General features: G+C 37.4%; 1 protein-coding gene and 1 pseudogene across 2 annotated transcripts; one reads left to right on the top strand and one right to left on the bottom strand.

The window, feature by feature from the left end:
- Positions 1-1,026: 1,026 nt before the first annotated feature.
- STRAP (serine/threonine kinase receptor associated protein) lies at positions 1,027-21,493 on the top strand. Of its 2 annotated transcripts, none has more exons than XM_019452086.2 (10): positions 1,027-1,469; positions 2,179-2,314; positions 8,831-8,912; positions 9,708-9,780; positions 12,999-13,095; positions 13,691-13,828; positions 16,048-16,184; positions 18,762-18,911; positions 19,577-19,639; positions 20,388-21,493. In XM_019452086.2, exons 1-10 carry the CDS (start codon positions 1,358-1,360, stop codon positions 20,447-20,449), a joined length of 1,050 nt encoding a protein of 349 aa, XP_019307631.1. In that variant the 5' UTR covers positions 1,027-1,357; the 3' UTR covers positions 20,450-21,493. The 2 variants fall into 2 exon arrangements, with proteins under 2 accessions (XP_019307631.1, XP_019307630.1); XM_019452085.2 differs by having other exon boundaries at positions 19,574-19,639.
- Positions 16,723-16,895, bottom strand: LOC128775224 (U2 spliceosomal RNA; annotated as a pseudogene).
- Positions 21,494-22,133: the final 640 nt, after the last annotated feature.

Here is a 22,133-nt window from a genome sequence, read left to right as displayed (position 1 = left end):
AAAAAAAAGGGGGGAGAAGGAAACATTCAGTCATTTGTGCTGATTTATTGGTATGTGCTAAAATATTATGGTCTTGGGGATAAAGTACTGAAAGAGCCACAAAAATCTGTCTTCCCTTTACAGTCTATATTAAAAGGAAAGAAACTTGCTCCAGGAAGGACGTTTCCTGCTTACAAAAGTTTTGTATCAACAGTTCTGATTGTTTTACAGAGCAGCAATACCCCTGCCCGAAGTGGGCTGCCTGTAGGAAAATAATACCCGAGGTTCTATTTATAGTTTTTAGATTCTTCTGGTATTTACGTTTTTGCCTAATTGTAACGTACATGTATGTAATACGCACATCATCTCCATAATGGGAGTGCAGATTCAAATTTTACTGAGGTGAGTATTTCATCAAAGTTTGGGGACCATTGCACTAGTGTCCCTCAACGTCCTCAAAAGAGAAAGTAATATAAATTTATTTGTATTTAAAACCACCTAACACTCATATCTAAATCGCTAACACTACTGGAATTTTTATGAGTGCCTGGAGAAACCACGTTTCTTAAGGGCCTTACTTGTAGACAATCCCAGAGGAGCTGCCTATGTAGTTGTTTAGTAAGAACTGAAAAAAAAAAAAAAAAAAAAAAAAAAAAAAAAGTTCCTAGACGAAGTTTGCTGGTTTGGGGCGCTGCTGGGAACAACTCTGTTTTTCTGTTCAGATAACAAGCACGGTCCAGCCAGTTGGATTGCTTGGCGCATAATCCACAAGGGCCGCCAGGTCCAGGCTCCGAGAAGGGCAGTCACAGCTTTCGCACTCAGCAAACTCCGCCCAGGGACGAGACCGGTTTCGGCTGGTCAAAGCTGGGAACTGGAGACTCCAAGACAAAGTCTAGAGCTTCTCTAGGAGCCGTACGTGGCCGGTGCGGGACCAGGGTCATGTGCCCAACGTGTGCTGATCTAGCGCCTGCGCACTGCTGTCCTATTAGCTCTTCCACCGGGCAAACTTGCCTTCTTGCTAGATCGTCACTTCCGACGGACGCTTGACGTCATTGGTATCGTCACTTCCTGCCGGTACCGGTGTGGACCGTGCGGGTCTTGGCCGCGGGTTCTCCGGTTTTCCCCCTCCCCTACTTTCCTCCCTCCCTCCCTTTCCCTCCCTGGCCGCTGTCGGTCGCCCGTCGCAGACACCCTGGCCCATCCCCAAACCCTTTCCTGACCTCGCTGCTGCCCGATTGGCCTCTTTTTCCTGTTTCTCGGCCCATCCCCAGTCCCCAGTGTCAGGGCGGGGGCCTTGAGCCAGAGGCTCTGCGGCAGAGGAAAGAAAAGAGCAGACGACCCTCGGCTCCGCAGCCGGATCGCTCGGTTCGCCGCCGCCATGGCAATGAGGCAGACTCCGCTCACCTGCTCGGGCCACACGCGGCCTGTGGTTGATTTGGCCTTCAGTGGCATCACGCCCTATGGCTATTTCTTAATCAGCGCTTGCAAAGGTGAGCAGGGCCCCTGGATCCAGATCCCTGACGGGTAGGACTGGCTCCAAAGGTATTCCCCAGTGCCGAAGGGAGATCTCAGCCTTTGAGATTGAGGCCAACATGGTCTGATGGGGAAAATAGGGATTCGTAGTTGGAGCCAAGAGAGGCTTTTCTGATCCTCTGGTGAGGCCAAGTATTGCCCTCCCCCCGTCTAGGCCTCTCATTTTACTTTTATTGCTATTTCTGGAGCATCCGGACTGTACGCTTGCGTAGGCGCCCCGGCCATCAAATACTGTAAATAATCTTTCAAGGATTTGGGGCATGAAGAAACTAGGCCAGGCTAAGTAATACCTTTCGTTATTTTACAGAGACTTGTCATTCCTGTTATTATTTCATTGGACATTCCTTTGTGGTAGTAGTCCCGTTCTTCAATTGGAAACTGAGATTTAGGTTAAGACGTTTGTCCAAAATAAGACTGAAATCTACATTATTTTGACATAGATCAGTATTCTTCCTACCGAATTACAGACGCTTCAGTGAGCATGTCTGGCTCAGCTCTTCAGTTAATTTAGTTCTGGACGTTTCATAGTGACCTCAGTGAATGAGAATAGTTAAACAATAAAAGCAGTGTTCCACTTTGTGATTTAACACAATCACTTTATGTTCGAGTCTTAGATTTTAAGTAATCTGAACTTCGAAATAACATGCTTTTTTAAATGTGTTTTAGATGGGAAGCCTATGCTACGTCAGGGAGATACAGGAGACTGGATTGGAACATTTTTGGGTCATAAGGGTGCTGTTTGGGGTGCAACATTGAATAAGGATGCCACCAAAGCAGCTACAGCAGCTGCGGATTTCACTGCGTAAGTATAGCCGAAACAGCCAGTTTTGGAGATCTCCGTGGATTGTGTTAATGGAAGTACTCAAAACTTCAACTTCAGTTATTCATAAAATTCTGACTCAGTGCCTACCAGATAGAGCACATGATGTTTGATCTCACTAAACCTCTAGTCCTTTCTGCCTCTTTCTCTTCAGTGGTTCTCACCAATTTTCAGAGACTTTAAATGACTTATTGTCTATGTCTGGATTAGGACCCAGGAACCTGCATTGTTAACAGGCACTTTAGATAACGAATCTTGGGAGGGTCGTGCTTACAAATGCTGCACTACATGTGCTTTCTGAGTGATATTGCACACTTCTGTGGCTCCCTAGTGCTGATGACCTGGATTTTTAGCCCCATCTCATTCTCTGTTTTTGTTAACTGGCTTTACACATATTTAAAACTTCCAAACTCCATTGCTTTTTATTTTCTAAGTTTTTTAAGGTTGAAATTTAAATTACTCTTGATTTCTTCCTTACGTCCACATTATCGTTTTTTTTTTTTAATTTTTTTTAATGTTTATTTATTTTTGAGACAGAGACAGAGCATGAACGGGGGAGGGTCAGAGAGAGGGAGACACAGAATCTGAAACAGGCTCCAGGCTCTGAGCTGTCAGCACAGAGCCTGACGCGGGGCTCAAACTCACCGACCGGGAGATCGTGACCTGAGCCGAAGTCGGCCGCTTAACCGACTGAGCCACCCAGGCGCCCCTCATCATTGTTAATTCTATAGCAGCATATCTCCTGGCTATGATGTTTTTATGTCCCTACCACTAGTAGCTTTCCTTTCTTTTTATCTTCCATAATCTTCCTAAAAAACAGATTTCATCATGTCACTTCTCTAATGATCTTCCTTCTTCCCTCTGCAGTTTCCGTGGTTCCTGACCTTGCATGTACCCAAGAGAACTTTAAATTATTCAGATGTATGTGTCTGCGAAATTCTGATTTAATTGATCTGGAGGTGGGGCCCCCACATCCCCCAGCATCAGTTTTTTGGTTTTTTTTCCTTGAAGTTCTGCTAAGTGGTTCTGATGTCCAGCCTTAGAACCACTGGCCTAAACGTTAAATTTCAGTTGTTGCCAGTTTACACTTTGGCCTCATCTTGGTTTATCGACATCTCTGGCACTGCATACCATATGCCTTGTGGTTTAGTTACACTAAACTTACTGTCGCCAAAATACATCTTACCTATTTTGGTTTTTGGCCTTTGCATATGTTAGAGTGACTTGTAAAGACCCACTTTCCCCTTCTGGGCACTTTCATTTTTTTATATAGTCTTGGTATTCTAGTTTCTGATTGTGTTTATGACTTAACAGACACTTAAATGTGTAAACTGATGAAGGCAATGTCAAGAGCAATTGTATGGTAGTAGACTTTGTTACACTCAACTCTGGAGAGTAAAAGTAGTCTCCTTCCTTCCTTCCTTTCTCTCTCGTAATTCTATGTTAGGAGTATTTATAAAAAATAAAGACAGAGGCGCCTGGGTGGCTTGGTCGGTTAAGCGTCCGACTTCGGCTCAGGTCATGATCTCACGGTCTGTGAGTTCAAGCCCCGCGTCGGGCTCTGTGCTGACCACTCAGAGCCTGGAGCCTGTTTCAGATTCTGTGTCTCCCTCTCTCTCTGCCCCATCCCCACTCATGCTCTGTCTCTCTCTGTCTCAAAAATAAATAAACGTTAAAAAAAAAAAAAAAAAGACAGATTGTAGTAGTAGATATGTGACTATGCCTTTGTTGAAACGTGTAGATTTCTATGCCACAGAATGAATTCTACTGTATGTAAAATTAAATAAATTACAGTTTTTAAAACAAGGTGAGGGAGATAATAGTGCTTATCTGGGATTAAATTTGAGATGGTGAGAGCAGTAACAAAAGTTATAAATGTCAGCCTGAACGTTTGTCTGTACTTCAATGAATAGATTTCTATTACGTCTTTATGCGTAACTGTTACAAGGCTTTGTGCTGTGCCTTGCTGTGATTGTGTGTAATCCTGATAAAATAAGGAGCTGTTGATTTTATATAAATCCTGTAATGTCAACAGCTTCAGGTCAAATGTTACTGTAGATGTGAGCGTGCATACTTGTAACATGTCCTTCCCATTCACCTTTTTTTATTTAATTTGGTAAAAGTGATTCTCAGACGGAAGACTTCTGGAGTGCAATCAGGTGAAAGTGCCCATTCATTCCTTCTTGGGCTCACACTGTTCCCAGTATTAAAACTTCTGGCACTTTGATAGCACATAATTGATTTATGTGTTGTTGCTTCTTAAAGTCAGGGGTCATGTCTTATATTTTTTATATCCCTTGGCTTGTTCAGTACTTAATATTTGTTGCATAAATAACTTGAGGAAGTTTTCTAAAGTAGACGGTAAAGAATGGGTTAATCACAGATCTTGGTTTTGCTTCTGTAATACTTGTGTCTGATTGCCAAGAGGTTAGCTTTTTTTTTTTTCCACTTCAACTCCTCCAGAGTTTTTTGCTCAGTCTAGTAGGAACATTGTCATTGGAAATGAAAGTCACTGATTTTATAACAGAGGTAGAAAACTGAGGTTTTCAACTCTAGTAGACTTCAGACATTTGGGATGAGAATATTAAAAATGTCATTGTTGAAACTAGCTCCCAGTCTGGTGTAATAAGTGAATAGTTAATAAAGTGGTATTTTAAACATAATTAAGTTTTGGGGCTCCTGGCTGGCTCAGTCGGTTGGGTGTCTGCTCTTGGTTTCAGCTAAGGTCATGATCTTAGGGTTGTGGGAGCATGGAGCCTACTTGAGATTCTCTCTCTCTCCCTCCCGCTCTCTCTCTCTCTTCCCCCCCTTCTTTCTCTCTACTTCTCTCCCTCTCTCTCACTCTCCTTCCCTCCCTCCCTCGCACCCTCCTGCCCCTCCCCCTCTCACGCAAGCTTGCACAGTCTCTCTCTCTCAAATTAAAAAAATACAATGAAGTTTTAAGTGGAACAAGATGTTAGACACTGCAAACATTAGCATTAAACAAGCTTTTGAATTGCAATTCTGAAAGGATACATTTTTGTTAACCTCAATTCTGGGCCCTGTCAGTGTTAATTAGTGAGCAAAATGTTTTGTCACCTCCTGCTTGATGGGCTTGCTCTGATCTTTAAGAGACTTGTGCAAAAAGTTGTTGGGAAGGATGCCTGTCTCTGTAACATCTGTGAAGAGCCTTCGTTTGTGCATTTGACCAAATTATAATGCCAGTCCTTGGGAAGATAAAGAGCTAGATAGAAATTACTGTTCATGCGATAACGCCTCTGAAATGGAGAGCGAAAAAGGTGTGAAAAAATATGGCACTTTAAATACTTAGAGTCTTGGAAAGAGTAGTCAGGATTTTATCTTGCTGCCAGAGGAACAATTATCTTTATTTAGGTCACTTATAGAGCATTAATAACCCAAATCACACATTTGAGGACGTGTGATACCTATTCCTGTGATACCACAGGAATACCTGTGGATAGGTATTCAGTGTTGTTTTTGTGCTTAACATTTCAAGTCTCAATGTCTGTGTTTACAAGTAGCATTAAAAGCATGAACCGGATTCTGTAATTGAATCCTCCTTCCGGCATTTAGTAGTTCTGTGACCTTGGGAATTTATTTAACCTCTTTTTTCTCAGTGTCGTCATCTATAAAGATGAGAATAGTAATAATGCTTGTCTCCTGTGTCAGTTGTGAATATTAAATGAGTTAAAATGTTTCTAATATTTAGAACATTGCCTAAAATTGAATGAGTATGTAAGTGTTGCATGTGTAAGGTAGCAGTGATAGCTACCATTCCCACTAGACCAAAATCATATGTACAATTTTGGAACTTCTTTGGCTAAAGCCATGAAATTATTTGGTTTTGTGCAAGAGGGTTGAATAGATTTAAATATTAAATGCTTTTGGTTTTGTTCCCCCCCCCCCCCCCTTAAGGCTTTTAGGTGCCATGATAGAGTGGGAAAGATAGATATAAGCATTCGCTTTGGTGAGGGCTGAGTTCATGTGCTAGCCATGCTGTGTATTTCCAGTTTGATCATGGGTTGCTTCTTAAAACTTTGGCTTTCGTATCTGTAAGATGGGTGTAAGACCACATGGTTTTTGGGAGGATTAGAGAGATCTTTCTCCATTTACATCCTTGGAGTTTAGCACAGCGTCTCTTGCCTAGTAGATGCTTCAATAAATAGTAGGTGAGTCTTACCCCTTACTTGTTCAGTGTCTGTCTTGGAGGAGTAGGAGCCTTGTGTATAATCTCTTTTAATGATTTGCATGGGACTTGCTGTTACGGAACCTGATCCAGCTAAAGAATAGCTTCCCCCACTTACCTGATTAATCATAGTTGGTATAAATAATTTTTGGGAAGCACTCACCCTTCCTATGTTTCTCATAAAATTCATTAATGTCATGTGTATCTAGAGGTGTATTTTGTTCTTGTGGAGAAAATGTATTCAGCAGAGCTGGTCTGTGGGTCAGTTGGAATGCTATCTTGAGATAATTCGGGCAATTGAGTCAGGTGATAAGTACACTATTTCCTGAAACTCTGTCCTCTTTATATCTTTTAATTCATGAAGCTAATGTAAGCTTTACTTCCCATGATCCTTTTCTTAGCATCTCCACTTTCCTCTTAAAATCATTTGGAGAGGGTGCCTAAAGTGGAGAAGGTTACTGTGCTCTGTTCCAGAGGGTGATTAAATGGATCTGGAGTTAGGCCCAGCAATCCATAGGTAAACAGTGTATGGTCACTTTTCTCGCTTGTAAAAGACAATAGAAAGATCGATTTTTCTCTGAATAAGGTTGCCAATAAATTGAAGGTGGAATTATCTCCTTTTTGATGACTTGGTCATGTTAAGATAGCTGGGCAGTTTTTTCCACCTAAAATAACTTAATTTTTTTTGTTGTTAAACTTTAAGCAACCCCTCTTTTGAGACATATGGTAAGTCTGTTCCAAGGATAAGAAAAGTATTGAACAGATAACAATATTATATGCACGAAACAGGGGATGTAAGGTGAATCAGTAGTTTAGGGAGATGACGGGTACTTCATGAGTTGTGCAGAACGTAAATGCTGCATGATTCGCTGATGAAAGGGTATTGTTTTAATGATCCTTCACTGTTTTCATTTGAGCCCCTCAGCCAGCTAGTTAATACAGTTTCACATCTGGTGATTGAAAAATACATTAGAAAACATTTAGGTTATTCTAGATTATTTTTAGGGCTATAAACCCTTTTTAGGATTGTTACTGTGAATAATGGAAATATGCCAAAGTTAGTAGAAGTGATTATTAGAAAACACTGTCAGAAGGGGTCATCTTCAATTTTAGTAGTGTTTCTAAATAGGATGGAAAAGACTATAGATATATTGGCACCCTGGATGCTGCTGCTTTGGTCATGCTTCCCCCACACCCCCCACTCTGCCCCCCACTGTATATGGTTCCCTTTATTTTTAAAAATAAATGTCAGTTACATTAAAATGAATATCTTTTTGGAGCATAGTTTGTTCACTCTTAACAGTTCTTTTCCCAGTAAGCAAGGTTTTCTTGTTTATTTTTCAATAATCACTTCTGATAGAAAATGAGTTTTTTTCTTCTCTAAGCTTTTTTATTTGGGGAACCTCTTTTTTTTTTTTTTATTTTTTTTTAACGTTTGTTTTTGAGACAGAGACAGAGCATGAATGGGGGAGGGGCAGAGAGAGAGGGAGACACAGAATCGGAAGCAGGCTCCAGGCTCTGAGCCATCAGCCCAGAGCCCGACACGGGGCTCGAACCCACGGACCGCAAGATCGTGACCTGAGCTGAAGTCGGACGCTTAACCAACTGAGCCACCCAGGCGCCCTGGGGAACCTCTTATAGTGTGCATACATACATATATATTTGTATAGACACACAACCACACATATACTTTGGGTTGGAGTGGGTCAGGGAAACAGGCAGTTGAGAGATTAAAAATCCTGTTTTAGCATTATATAATCAAAGGCTGATACTTTGGGGGAAGTTAATTGGACTAGAATTTGAGAATTTAAGAGTCAGCTTTGAGGAAGAGAATATTTTCTTCTCTACTGTCTTGATATAAAATTTTATTTGGCCTTTTCATTCTTCTGCAAATTTTTTCTAGGATTTTTTGTTTTTCGCTTGTTTGTTTTGCACGTAAGTGAGACTAGTGACTAGAGAAACAAATTGGAAAGATGAAACTTAAAATTGGTTAAAATGTTTTGTAGTCTTGCTAAAAGGATATTATGGCTGTAGGCTAAAGGTAAGGATGGGTTGGTTCATGGATATCATTTACTTAAATTTGTAGATCTTTTTCATTGTCAAAATTAGATTCGCTACATGGCTTCTACAGGTATATTTTTCTTTAGAATCATTTAAATTATTTAATCAAATGAACTCTTAACAGTGAGGGATACTAAAGATAATGAGAGATACGTAATACATTTATATAACATTTCATGTATCTAACTTACTTGGTAATCATCAAAATTACCATTATATTTCTCTTCTAATTTCACTCTTTTTACTTTTAGCAAAGTGTGGGATGCTGTCTCAGGAGATGAATTGATGACGCTGGCTCATAAACACATTGTCAAGACTGTGGATTTTACGCAGGTATCAGAAAATAGAATTTATTTTAGGGAGTGAAATTGCTGTTACTATAGGATGTAGTGACATTGTATATTTGATTGGTTTGTATATTTGGGGCGATATTAGGTGTATATTGCCTTATATTTGATAATATAATTGCATATTAAGCTATAGAGATTTATTTATTTATTTGGTTAATCCTGAGGTACCCTGGAACTCTTGGACGAATTCTCCGTCGGTAGCAACAAATATCTAAAATGTGCCAATAATGTTTCCTAACTACTTTCAGAGGGGAGAGGATAAAGTTGAGATCACCAAAGAAGTGTTTGTTAGTGGGGAGGGGAGCAGGATAAGGCAGATGGAGAAGATTCATGTGGTAGGTGGTGTAATACACTTGAACTGGAGAGCTTAAAGGGTTTTACGAAATTTAGGCAATTACGAAAAGAATAAATGTTCTACAGTATCTTCTCAGAATTGGTACGTTTTACATCTCTTTGTGATGCCTGCGAACTTTATTTATTTCAAGGTTATTTTTGAGAGAGAGCGTGAGCAGGGGAGGGGCAGAGGAGAGGGAGACACAGAATCCAAAGCACGCTCCAGGCTCTGAGCTGTCAGCACGGAGCCCGATGTGGGGCTCAAATTTATGAACTCTGAGATTGTGACCTGAGCTGAAGTCAAATGTTCAACCGACTGAGCCACCCAGGCGCCCCTGATGTCGGTGAACTTTATTTAGATTTTAGTTGGTGTTGAAGAAGTTTCAGAAAGATATAGCTGTTAAAATGGCTAATCTGTTAACATTTTCCTTGTGTGTGTTTTCAGGATAGTAATTACTTATTAACCGGGGGACAGGATAAACTGTTACGCATATATGATTTGAACAAACCTGAAGCAGGTAAGCATAATTTATACCTGTATTATATTTTGTTTTAATTTAAATAAGTTTTCTTGATTAAAAAGAATCATGTTCAGTGCTCAAATTTGGAAGTTAAAGATAGTCACAAAGAAAAAAATGAAAACATAATTCATAATCCAGTATTAATCATTGTTAATATCTTTAGTTTTTGGTTCATATTCTTCCAGGTTTTTTTTTTCTATGCAAATCTCTTTTTTATAATGTCCATTTATTTATTTGCTACATTGTACTTGTATCTTTTTCTTACAACCTAAAATCTTATTTTGCTAAATTTTTATCATATTAAGTTTAAAAAGATGCATAGCATTGTTACTACTTTTTGGTAAGAATGAGTGGTTATCTGTAGAAGGTAAGAAGGGTGCAAGTTCTTAGTGTGTACATATATTCAGATTTTTGAACCATGTGAATGTATTAATAGGATTTTTAAATTTTTTTTTGAATTTAAAAAAATTTTAAAAATTGCAATTCACAATTTTTTCATGTTTTGAAATATTCTATCCACTGTTTTTAATGACTGTATCATTTTCATCCTATGGATAAGTGGATTAAAAAATCTCTTACTATGTGACCTGTTTGGGCTACTTACAGATTTTAAATATCATAAGTAGTGTTATGCTTGGGGTGCCTGGGCCGTTCAGTTGGTGGGGCATCCAACTTTGGCTCAGGTCATGATCTCACCATCCGTGAGTTTGAGCCCTGCGTCGGGCTCTGTGCCGAAAGCTGGGAGCCTGGAGCCTGCTTCAGATTCTGTGTCTCCCTCTCTCTCTGCCCCTTCCCTGCTCGTGCTCTGTTTCTCTCTCTCAAAAATGAGATAAAAACATTAAAAAAATCTTTTTATAAGTAGTGTTATGCTTAACATCCTTTTAATTGCAAATATTTCCGCAATTGTTTCTGTAGAATAACTACATAGAAATAGAATTGTTGGGACAAAAAGGAGGTATACTTGGAAACTGTTGGTAGGAATTACTAAAGTGTGTTCTACAGAAGTGTAAAAAATATATCTATAGTTACCCTGTTCTAGCAAACACTGATAACTAACTGTATCTTTCTCAATTCAGTAGAAGAAAAATGTTTCTGTGGTATTAATGTAAACTTGAAAAAAATTATTCATGAGATTAAATAACTATGGAGTGCCATTTTAATGTATTTGTTGGTGAATAGCCTGTTCGTACTTTTTGCCAATTTATCTGTTGTGGTGTTCATCTTTTTTTATTGGTTTTAAGGTTCTTTATTGTATTCTAATTTGTTGCTTGCTTTTACATTTTTTAAAAAAGTTAATTTATTTTGAGAGAGAGAGAGAATTCCAGGTAGGTTCTGCACTCTCAGTGTAGTAGAGCCCATTGTGGGGCTGGAACTCAGCAAACCATGAGATCATGATCTGAATCAAAGTAGGAAACTTAACAGACTAAGGCACCCAGGTGCCCCTTAAATTTTATTAGTTCAGGTTTATGGTATAGGGGTGTCTGGGTGGCTCAGTTAGTTGAGATTTTGGCTCAGGTCGTGATCCCAGGGTTGTGGAATCAAGCCCTGCATCAGGCTCCATGCTGAGTGTGGAGCCTATTTGAGATTCTATCTCTCCCTCTACCCCTCTCCCCTGCTCATGCATGCATGCTCTCTCTCTTTTCCTCTCTCTCTCTCTGTCTCTCAAATAAATAAGTTTATGGTATACACATTGTAAAGTTTTTGGTGGTGAAATTTATCATTTCCCTAATGAATTCTCTATTGCATCGAAGTTGTAAAAGATACCTTTTCTTTTCTGGTACAGATATTCATTTTGTAGTAGTCTATTTTGTAGTAGTTTAATGCTTTGTAGCCACATTATAATATATTTTAAAAGCTATGAAATTATGATGAACAAGATTTTGTTTTATATAAGTTGGTCTCTTAAATTTTGTATCATGGGTATTTATTATTTATTCATAAATCTGTGAACTTCCAAAGTTTGTGTGAAAGTCAAAGCTACATTGGATATTAAATAATTATTCTCAAGATACTCTCTTTCCTAAAAGCATTTTTAAGGTGACCAAACAGACTACATTTATAGGTGATTCTTCATTAGCATCTGGAAGTATTTCTCTTCATTCTCTTTGATAACTTGAAGCCAAAACATAGCAAAGTACTTGGACCTCTTACAATCAGCATGTCTATCTGACTCTGCAAGGTAGTTCAGGCCTTTGGTGGATATTTTTCATCTTTTACCTTTCTCAAAGCTGATTTTTGAAAGTGGTTCTTGCACTGTACTGGCAATAGAAATAACAGCAATTAACTGAAGTTTTACTGTATGTCAGACACCGGGTTAGAAGCTTCAGATGAATATTCTCATTTGGTCCTTATACTCAAATTATGAGGTACAGTAACTGTCGTTATCCCATCATACAGATGAAGAAATGAAAGGGTTAAGTAACCTTTACTTCGACAGATTAAGTAACTTGCCCCAAATCAAAGTAGTGTTGACTAGCTTTGCCTCCAGCATGTTTTTGTCCAAAGATAACACTGAGTAGTTTTGTTGTTGTTTTTTAATCTTTTGAAGGGAAAGTCTCCCAATGGAGACAGGTTCCTATTTTTTGGGTGCTTTGCTCTCAGCGTAGAAATATTCTTGGGAGGGGCACATGGGTGGCTCAGGTCATGATCTCATGGTTCCTGAGTTCAAACTCTTGCATCAGGCTCTGCACTGACAGTGTGGAGCCTGCTTGGGATTCTCTCTCTCCCTCTCTCTCAAAATAAATAAAGTTAAAAAAAAATATTCTTGGGAATTGCCACATTGCTTTTTATTCTCCTTTTCTTCTGTCAGCCTCTATTTCCCTCTTTTTTCCTGTTAGTTACTACCAACAGTGACTTGGATGAAGGTCCCAGTGTTAGTGATGATGTTGGATTAGCTTCTTTTATTTCATTGTGGTACAGTAATGGTAATGCTTTTGAAAGCAGAAAGTAGCCTGGAGGGAGTGATATATTCAGTCCCAAGTGAGGATAAATAACAGCATAGTTCTTGGGTTCTTTGTTATGCGAATAAGTTTTCCATCCAGTGCAGAAAAACTAAATGTGTTCTTTTATAAACTGTAACTTTGTATTGTGTTGGGCTTTGAAAAGTTGGCAGTCTTACTTAAAATTTATTTTTTCTTTTCTTTTTACATATTTGTTTCAATGTTGCTCAGTTAAGAAAATGAAATATTAACAATTTTAAATTGTTTTATCTTAAGAACCTAAGGAAATCAGTGGTCACACTTCTGGTATTAAAAAAGCTTTATGGTGCAGTGAGGATAAACAGATTCTTTCAGCTGATGATAAAACTGTCCGGTAAGTAATTTTTCTTTAATAATTTAAAACTTAAGCTGTACATAGATAACATTTTTCTGGAGCTGTCTGTTTACTATTATAAACCTAGAGCAGAATCCACAAGACACTTAATTAAAACTACTGATATCTTTATAAGCACGTACTCTTAACCTGAGTCAGTGGACAGGCTGGGTGTAGGGAGTCCATGAAAGTCCTGAAATTCTATACACAATTCTTTGTGCTGATTGTTTTCTCCCGTAGTAATATATAATAGCTGTCATCATATTCACAAATACAGAGTATAAGAACCATTATTTAGAGTGACACTAGAATGGCAAAATTAAGATTTATATGTCTTAACAGTGTAATTTTGCTAAATTGCTTGGGAGGTATGTGTAAGTGTTAAAGTTGACCTCACCAACCAGATACCAAGTAATTTATCATTGTATAGGAACCCAAACATTCTCTGTATCATCTATAATTTGTGAATTGGAATGAAGGTTGTTGTACCACAATTGTGATTATTCTCTCATTGATTAATCTGTAGGTATAATTGGGAATTACGCACTTCTCTTAAATGAGTAAATACCACTGTTTTCCTCTTCCTTTTTTGCAGCCTTTGGGATCATGCTACTATGACAGAAGTGAAGTCTCTAAATTTTAATATGTCTGTTAGCAGTATGGAATATATTCCTGAGGGAGAGATCTTGGTAATAACTTATGGACGATCTATTGCTTTTCATAGTGCAGTAAGGTATGTCCAAGAAATACCTTAATTTTTCTTTCTTTTCTTTTCTGTCTTTTTTTTTTTTTTTTTTTTTTTTGGTAACTTAAAAATTAGAAGGCAAATGTGAAAGGTATTTAACTCTTTACAAAACAAATCTTAGCCTATACTACATAATATAGGAGGAAATATTTCCATTCCATTAACAATATGTTTTTTAAGAATTTGGAATATTGATGAATTAATCATATTAATTTCCAGATATTTAGGACATTGGTAAAACTTAACAACTTTTAAATGATAATTTTCTTAAAAGGATTGCTAGACTGGTGCTATAATTAACATTCATTACTGTATAAAACCACTGTGATCTTGATTCTCTTATTAATTTTCCCTTTAAAATTTTAGAGAAACTGTTTTTTTTTTTTCTTTGAAGTTTGTGTAGACCTAGTGATGTTTTCCGAAAACAGACCTCTTTTTTTTGTGACCATAAATATGGTTAATACCTCTGTTGTAAATTTGGGAAATAGAAAAAAAAATTTACCCACAGTTCTTCAACTATAGATGCCAGAATGTTAATGGTAGTTTTATTTTCTGTCTTAGTCTTTTATAACATTATATGTGTGTGTTCATGTGGGCATTTGTCTTTAGTTACTAGGGTCCTATGAGTGTAATTCAGATTTTTTATTTTAAATTATTCTCAGCTATTAAAAATTGTTTGAAAATATTTTTGGTAGGTGTATTACATAATAGGTGTTAATCATTTGTCAGTTTCCCTGTTTTAACGCTGCAGTGATTTATGGTACATCTCTGATATTTCCTTGTAAGAGAAACCTGAGTATTTCCTTATATGAATTAGCAGTTCAAAGGGTAGGAAAGTTCTTTGTAGGGGCGGCTGGGTGGCTCAGTCAGTTAAGTGTCCAACTCAATTTCAGCTCAGGTCCTAATCTCTTGGTTTGAGTTCAAGCCCCATATTTGGGCTCTGTACTGACAGCACAAAACCTGCTTGGGATTCTCTTTCTCTTTCTCTGTCTTTGCTCCTACCTGCTTGTTCTCTTTCCCAAAATAAATAAATAAAAACTTTGATAAGTAAGTAAATAAATAAATAAAGTTCTTTGCATACATGATTTCTGTAAAGATTATACCACATTATGCTCCAACCAGCAGTCTTTTACCTTTTGTCAGAAGGGCCACTTGCACAGTTGAGCTTTACTGGAGGGCAAAAGGAAAGAGGAGGTAGTAAAAACGGAGAAAAGCAGTTAAGAATGTAAAGGAGTTCATGCACCCACAGTGAAGTGGTAGTAATAGAATACAATTGCCCGGAGCCATTAATTTGTATGACTGTGTTCATTGGTCCCTTGTGGATTTAGGCAGCACATAGCCCTGCTTAGATCAGCACCTCAGATCCTGTTTCAGTGGCAGAGGTTTGCTGGCCTACTGAACGTTCTACCATTCAAGGCAGAAGGTTGCTCTTCAGTGATCCTGCACCAGTCATGACTAACTTGAATTTCTGTATGTAGTGTGTGATGATGGGAATAGGGTGGTGGCATTTCGGAGCAGGAATGCTCTTGATGTTTTATGTTGGAGCCTTTCAGGACTTTTAGGATTAGACTGGAAAAGAGCCGATGTCCAAACTCATTGATACTCAGGTGAAGCTGTTGTTGTGCATTGATTTTTATTATATAGCTGTAGTTTTAAATTTGGTTATTCTTTTAAAGCTTGATATTAAAAACTGAGCCATCTTTAGCAGTTTTATATTTTTATGGCACTGAAGGTTTTTTGTTGTTGCAGAAGCTCATACATTTTCAGCAATTGAGAATAATGTACAAATAATCCATTATGTTACTTACTGTAAAACCTTTTTCTGTTTACAAAGATAATGCATGGTTATCATGGAAAAATCAAACAATACAGAATTACATTTTGTTCAGTGTAAAAATCCAAATAGATTAGCCATGCTGTTTTAATTAGCTAACAGTCATTTCCAAGAAGGCATTCGCTGCCCAAAGTGCCTTGTATTTCTGGTATGAGCTCCGCTTGGGCATAGTATCTTTCTGAACTTTTTTTGCTAATATTATTTAGAGGTTTGTTGTTTTTTTTTTAACATCTCTATTTATGTTTGACTAAATGAAGATGTAATTATTCCTTGTGTTTCAGAAATTAGGAACAGTTTAAAAGAAACTGAATTATTTTTTGGTATTATTATGCAGTATTCAACGTTTATAAATATTATTTAAATTATTTTCCAGTTTGGACCCAATTAAATCCTTTGAAGCTCCTGCAACCATCAATTCTGCATCTCTTCATCCTGAGAAAGAATTTCTTGTTGCAGGTGGTGAAGACTTTAAACTTTATAAGTATGATTATAATAGTGGAGAAGAATTAGGTGAGTTGTCCTTTTTTTCTTCCCTTAAAATGATGTGTTTACATTTGTCAAATGCTAGGTTTTAGTAGTTAACACCTCAGTTAGCAAATTTTATGGCTAACTAAAGCTTGCTATTTCCAAGCAAAAAAATAAAGGACTTTTTTCCATTTTTGGTAGAAGTATTTGTAGAACTACAAACAAAGTATACTGAACTCTAAATTTTACCTTTTCCTTTTAACCTAAGTTCATTGTATTCTGATATTCTATACAGTAGTGCAGTATATTTATCTGAGGATACAACAAGGCAGTCTTATATCAAAATTCCGTTAAGCAGCTGTAAGGGTGTTTGTTCTTTGTGAAATATAGTGCTAGTATGTAGCCCGTCTATCTGGCTCCTCTGTTTTGCCAGCGTAAGAATCTCTAAGGTTTGTAGAGAATAGTGTGTGTGGGGGGGGGGGGGGGGGAAACAGCTGTGACCTATTATAGGGATACCTTTGGGATCTGAATTGGAGGAGATTTTGGGGTTTTTTTGGAGTCTGACTTTTGCTTCCATTTTCATAATAATAGTCCTTAGTAAAGGAGGGGGAGGGACATGTAAAGTTAATTTGAAGTTGACATACATCCTAACTTTACATTTATCTAGGTTTAGTAATCATTTATCTAGGTTTACATTTATTAAACTGATAAGAACAGATACTACACTTGATCTTAGCCAAAAGGCCGAGAAGTGATCTAGGTTTACATTTATGTAGGTATTTCATAATCATTGCTCTCAGTATCTACTTTTAGCCTTCCCAAAATAGTTTTTGCTTTTTGAGCTAGTGTGTTCAGTTTTTATAATCCCTTTTTCCATAAGCTGCTACTTTATTTCTTCTAACTCTCCTGCTTTACCACCCAATGATATTAAGCTTGTTAGAATTATACACGAGAGCAAAAGACAACTTTATGTTTTGTTTCTTTGGGGAAGCTAATGGATTTGGGTTGGATAAGTGGAAGTTTGGTGAAGGGACCATATAATTGCTTATGGTTCACTCTTTATTATTTGAGTATAAATGACTTTTAAATAAGAGATTCTTTTATTCTTAAAGTAATCTCTACACTCAAAGTGGGGGCTTGAATTTATGACCCCAAGATCGTGAGTCAGGTGCTCTACCGAGCCAGCCAGATGCCCCAATTAAGATTCTTTTTTTCATTATCTTTATTTAATGTCAGTTTCCAAGGTTTCAGAATGTTTTGGCCGTGTATTTTATTCTTTTTGAAAAAGAAGTAAATTATTTGCCTGAGATCTGAGGTTACAGTTAGTGAACTCTGGACCTTTGATCCAGCTATTCTCATTACAAACCTCTCATATTCTTTCTACTCTCATGAAAACTTTTCTCTTGTGATAATACTCTCATGATATTCTCTGGTTGGACAGAGATGGGGGAAGATGAGGGTCCTTGAGTTGAATGGATGGAGACAGAACAGGAGCATTGGTCTGATAAAGACTTTGAAAACTAATAAGATGATTAGCATTTAGAAAGTAGATGAGAAAAGTTCATAAACAAGGATATGCTTTAAACAGAACAGCACCACTACTGATCTGTACATTTTCTCATTAAATTCCACAGATTAAAATATTTAAGGATCAGCATTGAGCTTGTATCTTAATGTTCCATGTGACAGAATGAATAGTAGAATCCAGATAGTCTGGTAGGAAATTAAGAGGCAACGTGTATAAAAGAGCTCCATCTGGTGGCTCTCCGTAGTCATAATAGGAATTGGTTTCCTGGTAAATAGGCAGTGAGTTTAGGATGTGGAAATTGGGATTGAACTGAGACTTTAGACCTGTTTTCTGTAGAATTTACTCCCTTCCTTCGTCCTTATTGGGACATGAAGCCTCTTTTTTTTTTTTTTTTTTTTTTTTGAGGGATAATACGAAACCATAATGTGCGCTAAAATTCTAAGAGGGTAATTTTATTGAGAAATGGTAGACATTATGTACCACTTTGTGAGAAGAATCACTTTGATTTTTGAAAAATGTTTTTTTTTAATTTATTTTAGAGGGAGAGAGAGAGAGTGGAAGTGGGGAAGGGTCAGAGAGGGAGGGAGACACAGAATCTGAAGCAGACTCCAGGCTCTGCTCTGTCAGCACAGAGCCTGACGTGGGGCTCGAACTCACAAACTGTGAGATCATGACCTGAGCTGAAGTCAGATGCTTAACTGACTGAGCCACCCAGGTGCCCTTCATTTTTTTTTTATTATGTTTATTTATTTTTGAGAGAGAGAGAGACAGAGACAGAGCATGATCAGGGAAGGGGCAGAGAGAGGGGGAGACACAGAATCTGAAACAGGCCCCAGGCTCCAAGCTGTCAGTACAGAGCTCAGACTTATGAACCATGAGATCATGACTTGAGCTGACGTTGGACGTTTAACCAACTGAGTCAACCAGGCGAACCAGAATCACTTCATTTTTTTTAGTGAGGTTTAGCTCTTTGAATTTGGACTTGAGAATTTTGCATCTTCCCAATAATAAAAGACAGTATTTTCTTTAGTGTATCAATACTTAGCCACTATTTAAGTCTTAAATTATCTAATAGCCCTTCTCCTCTTTTTCAGAATCCTACAAAGGACACTTTGGTCCTATTCACTGTGTGAGATTTAGTCCTGATGGAGAACTTTATGCCAGTGGTTCTGAAGATGGAACATTGAGACTATGGCAGACTGTGGTAGGAAAAACATACGGCCTTTGGAAATGTGTGCTTCCTGGTAAGAATTTGTATTCAAAGTTATCAAGTTTATGGGGCCCCCGGCTGGCTCACTTGGTGGAGCATGTGAATCTTAATCTAGGGGTTGGAAGTTGAAGCCCTGTACTTTAAAAAGCCCACAAAGTTATCAAGTTAAACTTCATAATTTTGTGTCATTTTTCATCACTAGTTTTATTTCTATGTTTCTGTCGCCTATAGATTTTAAATTCTATAATATGGTTGAAGCAGAGAAGCCCATGATTATAAATTGGCTACTGTGTTATTTTGTTTGGTTAAAGTTTTTTGTTGTGTTTTTTGTTCTTTTGTTTGTTTTTATACTTGATCATTTGGTGAATGGAATGGACCTAATTCAAATTTTGCTAGAGGGCAGTATAAAGAATTTATAAGTAAATGTATTTAATCTCTGAATGGTATTACTCACAGATTCTTATTAATAAGGTAGACATGTTTTTAATAAAAATACTTAGTTATTGATCCCAAAATAGTTGTAGTATGAATTTAAAAGCGAACTTTGAGGAGACACATAATATTTTAGAATTTTAATTATTAAGAAAGAGGTTCCTATGTTGTAGCTCGTTGCTTAGAATAATGCGTACTCTTCTTTAAATATTGGAAGTTATTGGAAGTTATTCACATAATCATGAAGTGCTTTTCTTTCCATAGAAGAAGATAGTGGTGAGCTGGCAAAGCCAAAGATCAGTTTTCCAGAGACAACAGAAGAGGAGCTAGGTAAATACTGATGAATGAACTTTCGTTGAGTCCTGGGGGATGTAAATTAAAGGGTTAGATGAGTTTTATTGATTGACAAAGGACACTTACTAAATATGGACATACTTAAGTAATGGAAAGTTTATTATATGTATGTAATTTTATACACATGTTCATAAAACAAATATTTAAGTATCTATAGCATAGTGGTAGGCATGGAGATGTAGTGTGGATTCGAGGTAGTTACTCTTATAGTGGAGTCTAACTTATGAGGCAGTTGCTAAAATAAAAATACAAGCTGTTGCAGTTGTAATTGTTTTGTAACATTTATTAAGGACATACTACTTCCCAAATGTAGAATTACAGATTGGAAGGTATACTGATCATAAAGTATTGTTTGATTTTGAATGAATAAAGGAGGCGGCCAGGTCTTCCAAAGATAAGACTTTAATTCAGTGTTTACTCAATAGTTGGAGTCACTGAAAGTGTAGCCCAGCAGAGGGTCCCCTGGGAAGTTAAGTTACAGTGTAAGAGTGTAATGGGTGAAATACATGAACTCTTTCTTCATTGCATTTTCAGTGACATGAGTCTAGTCATTAATGGTTTGTGCCCTTGTTCTCTTTTGCCTCGCGTCACCAGCACACTTACCAAAAAAATTTTCATTCCTTTATTACACAGAAATGTGGTTAACACAGAAATTTAGACAGAAATTTTCTTTATTAAGTTGACTAATGTGGGGTGTTTTTCATTGTTATTTTTTTCATTGCAGAAGAAATTGCTTCAGAGAACTCAGATTCCATCTATAGTTCAACTCCTGAAGTTAAGGCCTGAGCGTTGGGCATATGCTGCAGATAATGTACAACTTATGGACTAAAACAAGCAAGCAGAGAAAAGCATCAGCCTCCCGGAGTTACTCTCTGCTTAAGGCAAACATGAGCAGTAAATTATGGGGAATATGACTTAGCTCCAGTGCTGGAACTAACTTGGTGTTTGTTACCTGTACATGAAAACGCAAGAGTCTCACATGAAGGCAGGTGGAAGTAGGCTCTTGTGGTATGATGGCCTGTTGTCTTTTTAATGAGTATGTGCAAGCCAACATCCAATTTCTCTTATTATAATTAGATTTCTTGTAGCCGTTTATGTTATTATGGAGAAGAAAAATATATTGGCCTATTTTTCTGACGTTTCCCTTAAAAGCAGAAAGCCTTTTTTTTTTTCCTTTTGCTTTAGTTGTAAAGAAGAGGGAATTCATGATAAAGTAACTGGTTTGATTTCTCTTTCATTGTACACTGCTTCTGAACATCTAATTGTTTTAGTTGTCTAAATAAAATGCCTCTAAACAAAACAATGTTTGTTTCTTGGGAGATTTGAGTTTATAAATGGAAGTTGCCAGAAAGCTTTTCTACATCATAACTATATCAAAAAGACAATGTGGTTAAAGAATTTGTAGTAAACATGTTTCCTGAATTTGAAATTCAATTATTTGTACTAAATTTTTAAAATTTCCATGTTTTTTGCTGGGTTTGCATTTACCTTCCTTCTTCCTCCTTTGGATGGAAATGCTTGACTTGCTTTTTAAAAGAAATTCAGAATAATGACTTATTTAAATGATATATGCTAGTTATAAGAAAAAAAATAGTAAATCAAAATTGGCGGAAAGCAGGAAAATCACTTAAAATCTCACCATCCCCCCAAAATCTGTTAAAATATACTGAGCGTTAATGCGCATTTGTGTACCTATATGTGTATATACAGATAGCAAATATTTTATAAACGTGGGATAATTGTACACCTGCAATGTTTTATTTTACTTTAAGTTCAGATGGCATTCAAAAAGCCTTGTTACCAACCTTATAATAAAATGGGTCAACTGGATTTAGACTTGTACTTATTTTTTTAAATATGAGGAGTCTGTTAAACCAGTAATTTGGAAAATACTTTAGACCAATGAATAACATCACTGCCAAATTGCTTTTTCTCTCCGTATTCATCTTGTGAATGACCCTTGATAACTTTCCTTAAAAGAAATAACCAACCAGAGAATACGTTTGGGGGGATTTGTGGTATTCAGAAGAAAGCCCTGTAGGCCATGACGTCCTCTGAAGGCCAAGAGAGGCATGGCGCGGGGAGAGCCGCTGATAATCCCCACGGTCTCAGGATGGTGGTTTTGTGACCGCTTGTTCCGCGCCTGCTTCTCCGCTCAGCTGCAGCAATATTATCAATGTACCGTGGGTTGCTTAGACTCTAGTAAGAGTCTGACTGACCTTCAATAAGTTGAGATTTATAGATGTCAGATTGGAATCATGAAATTTATGATTCAAGGGGATTTCTTCTCCTTAGGGGTTAGAAAAATCTAAAGACAATAACACAGATACATGCTTCCACATCATCGGGTGGCATATAGCTTGGAATCTATAAAAGTTGTTTCGAGCTAAGTTTGTAAGTTGAAGGATTTCAGGCGTGAAGTTCTGTCATACCATGCCTTATAATTCTTTTGTAACTAGGCTATTCATGT

The sequence above is a fragment of the Panthera pardus genome, unplaced genomic scaffold, assembly GCF_024362965.1.
Source record: "Panthera pardus isolate Hobbes unplaced genomic scaffold, ASM2436296v1 HiC_scaffold_6, whole genome shotgun sequence".
NCBI lineage: Eukaryota > Metazoa > Chordata > Mammalia > Carnivora > Felidae > Panthera > Panthera pardus.
The sequence above is the reverse complement of the archived record's forward strand: the minus strand, read 5'-3'. Positions and strand labels throughout refer to the sequence as shown.

Bases quoted from the DNA above. Each gene is read 5' to 3' on its own strand.
- STRAP (XM_019452085.2), top strand. From the start codon at position 1,358: ATGGCAATGAGGCAGACTCCGCTCACCTGCTCGGGCCACACGCGGCCT. The intron at 9,781-12,998 runs GTAAGCATAATT...TTTTATCTTAAG, and splicing joins TTTGAACAAACCTGAAGCAG to AACCTAAGGAAATCAGTGGT. The intron at 16,185-18,761 runs GTGAGTTGTCCT...CCTCTTTTTCAG, and splicing joins TAATAGTGGAGAAGAATTAG to AATCCTACAAAGGACACTTT.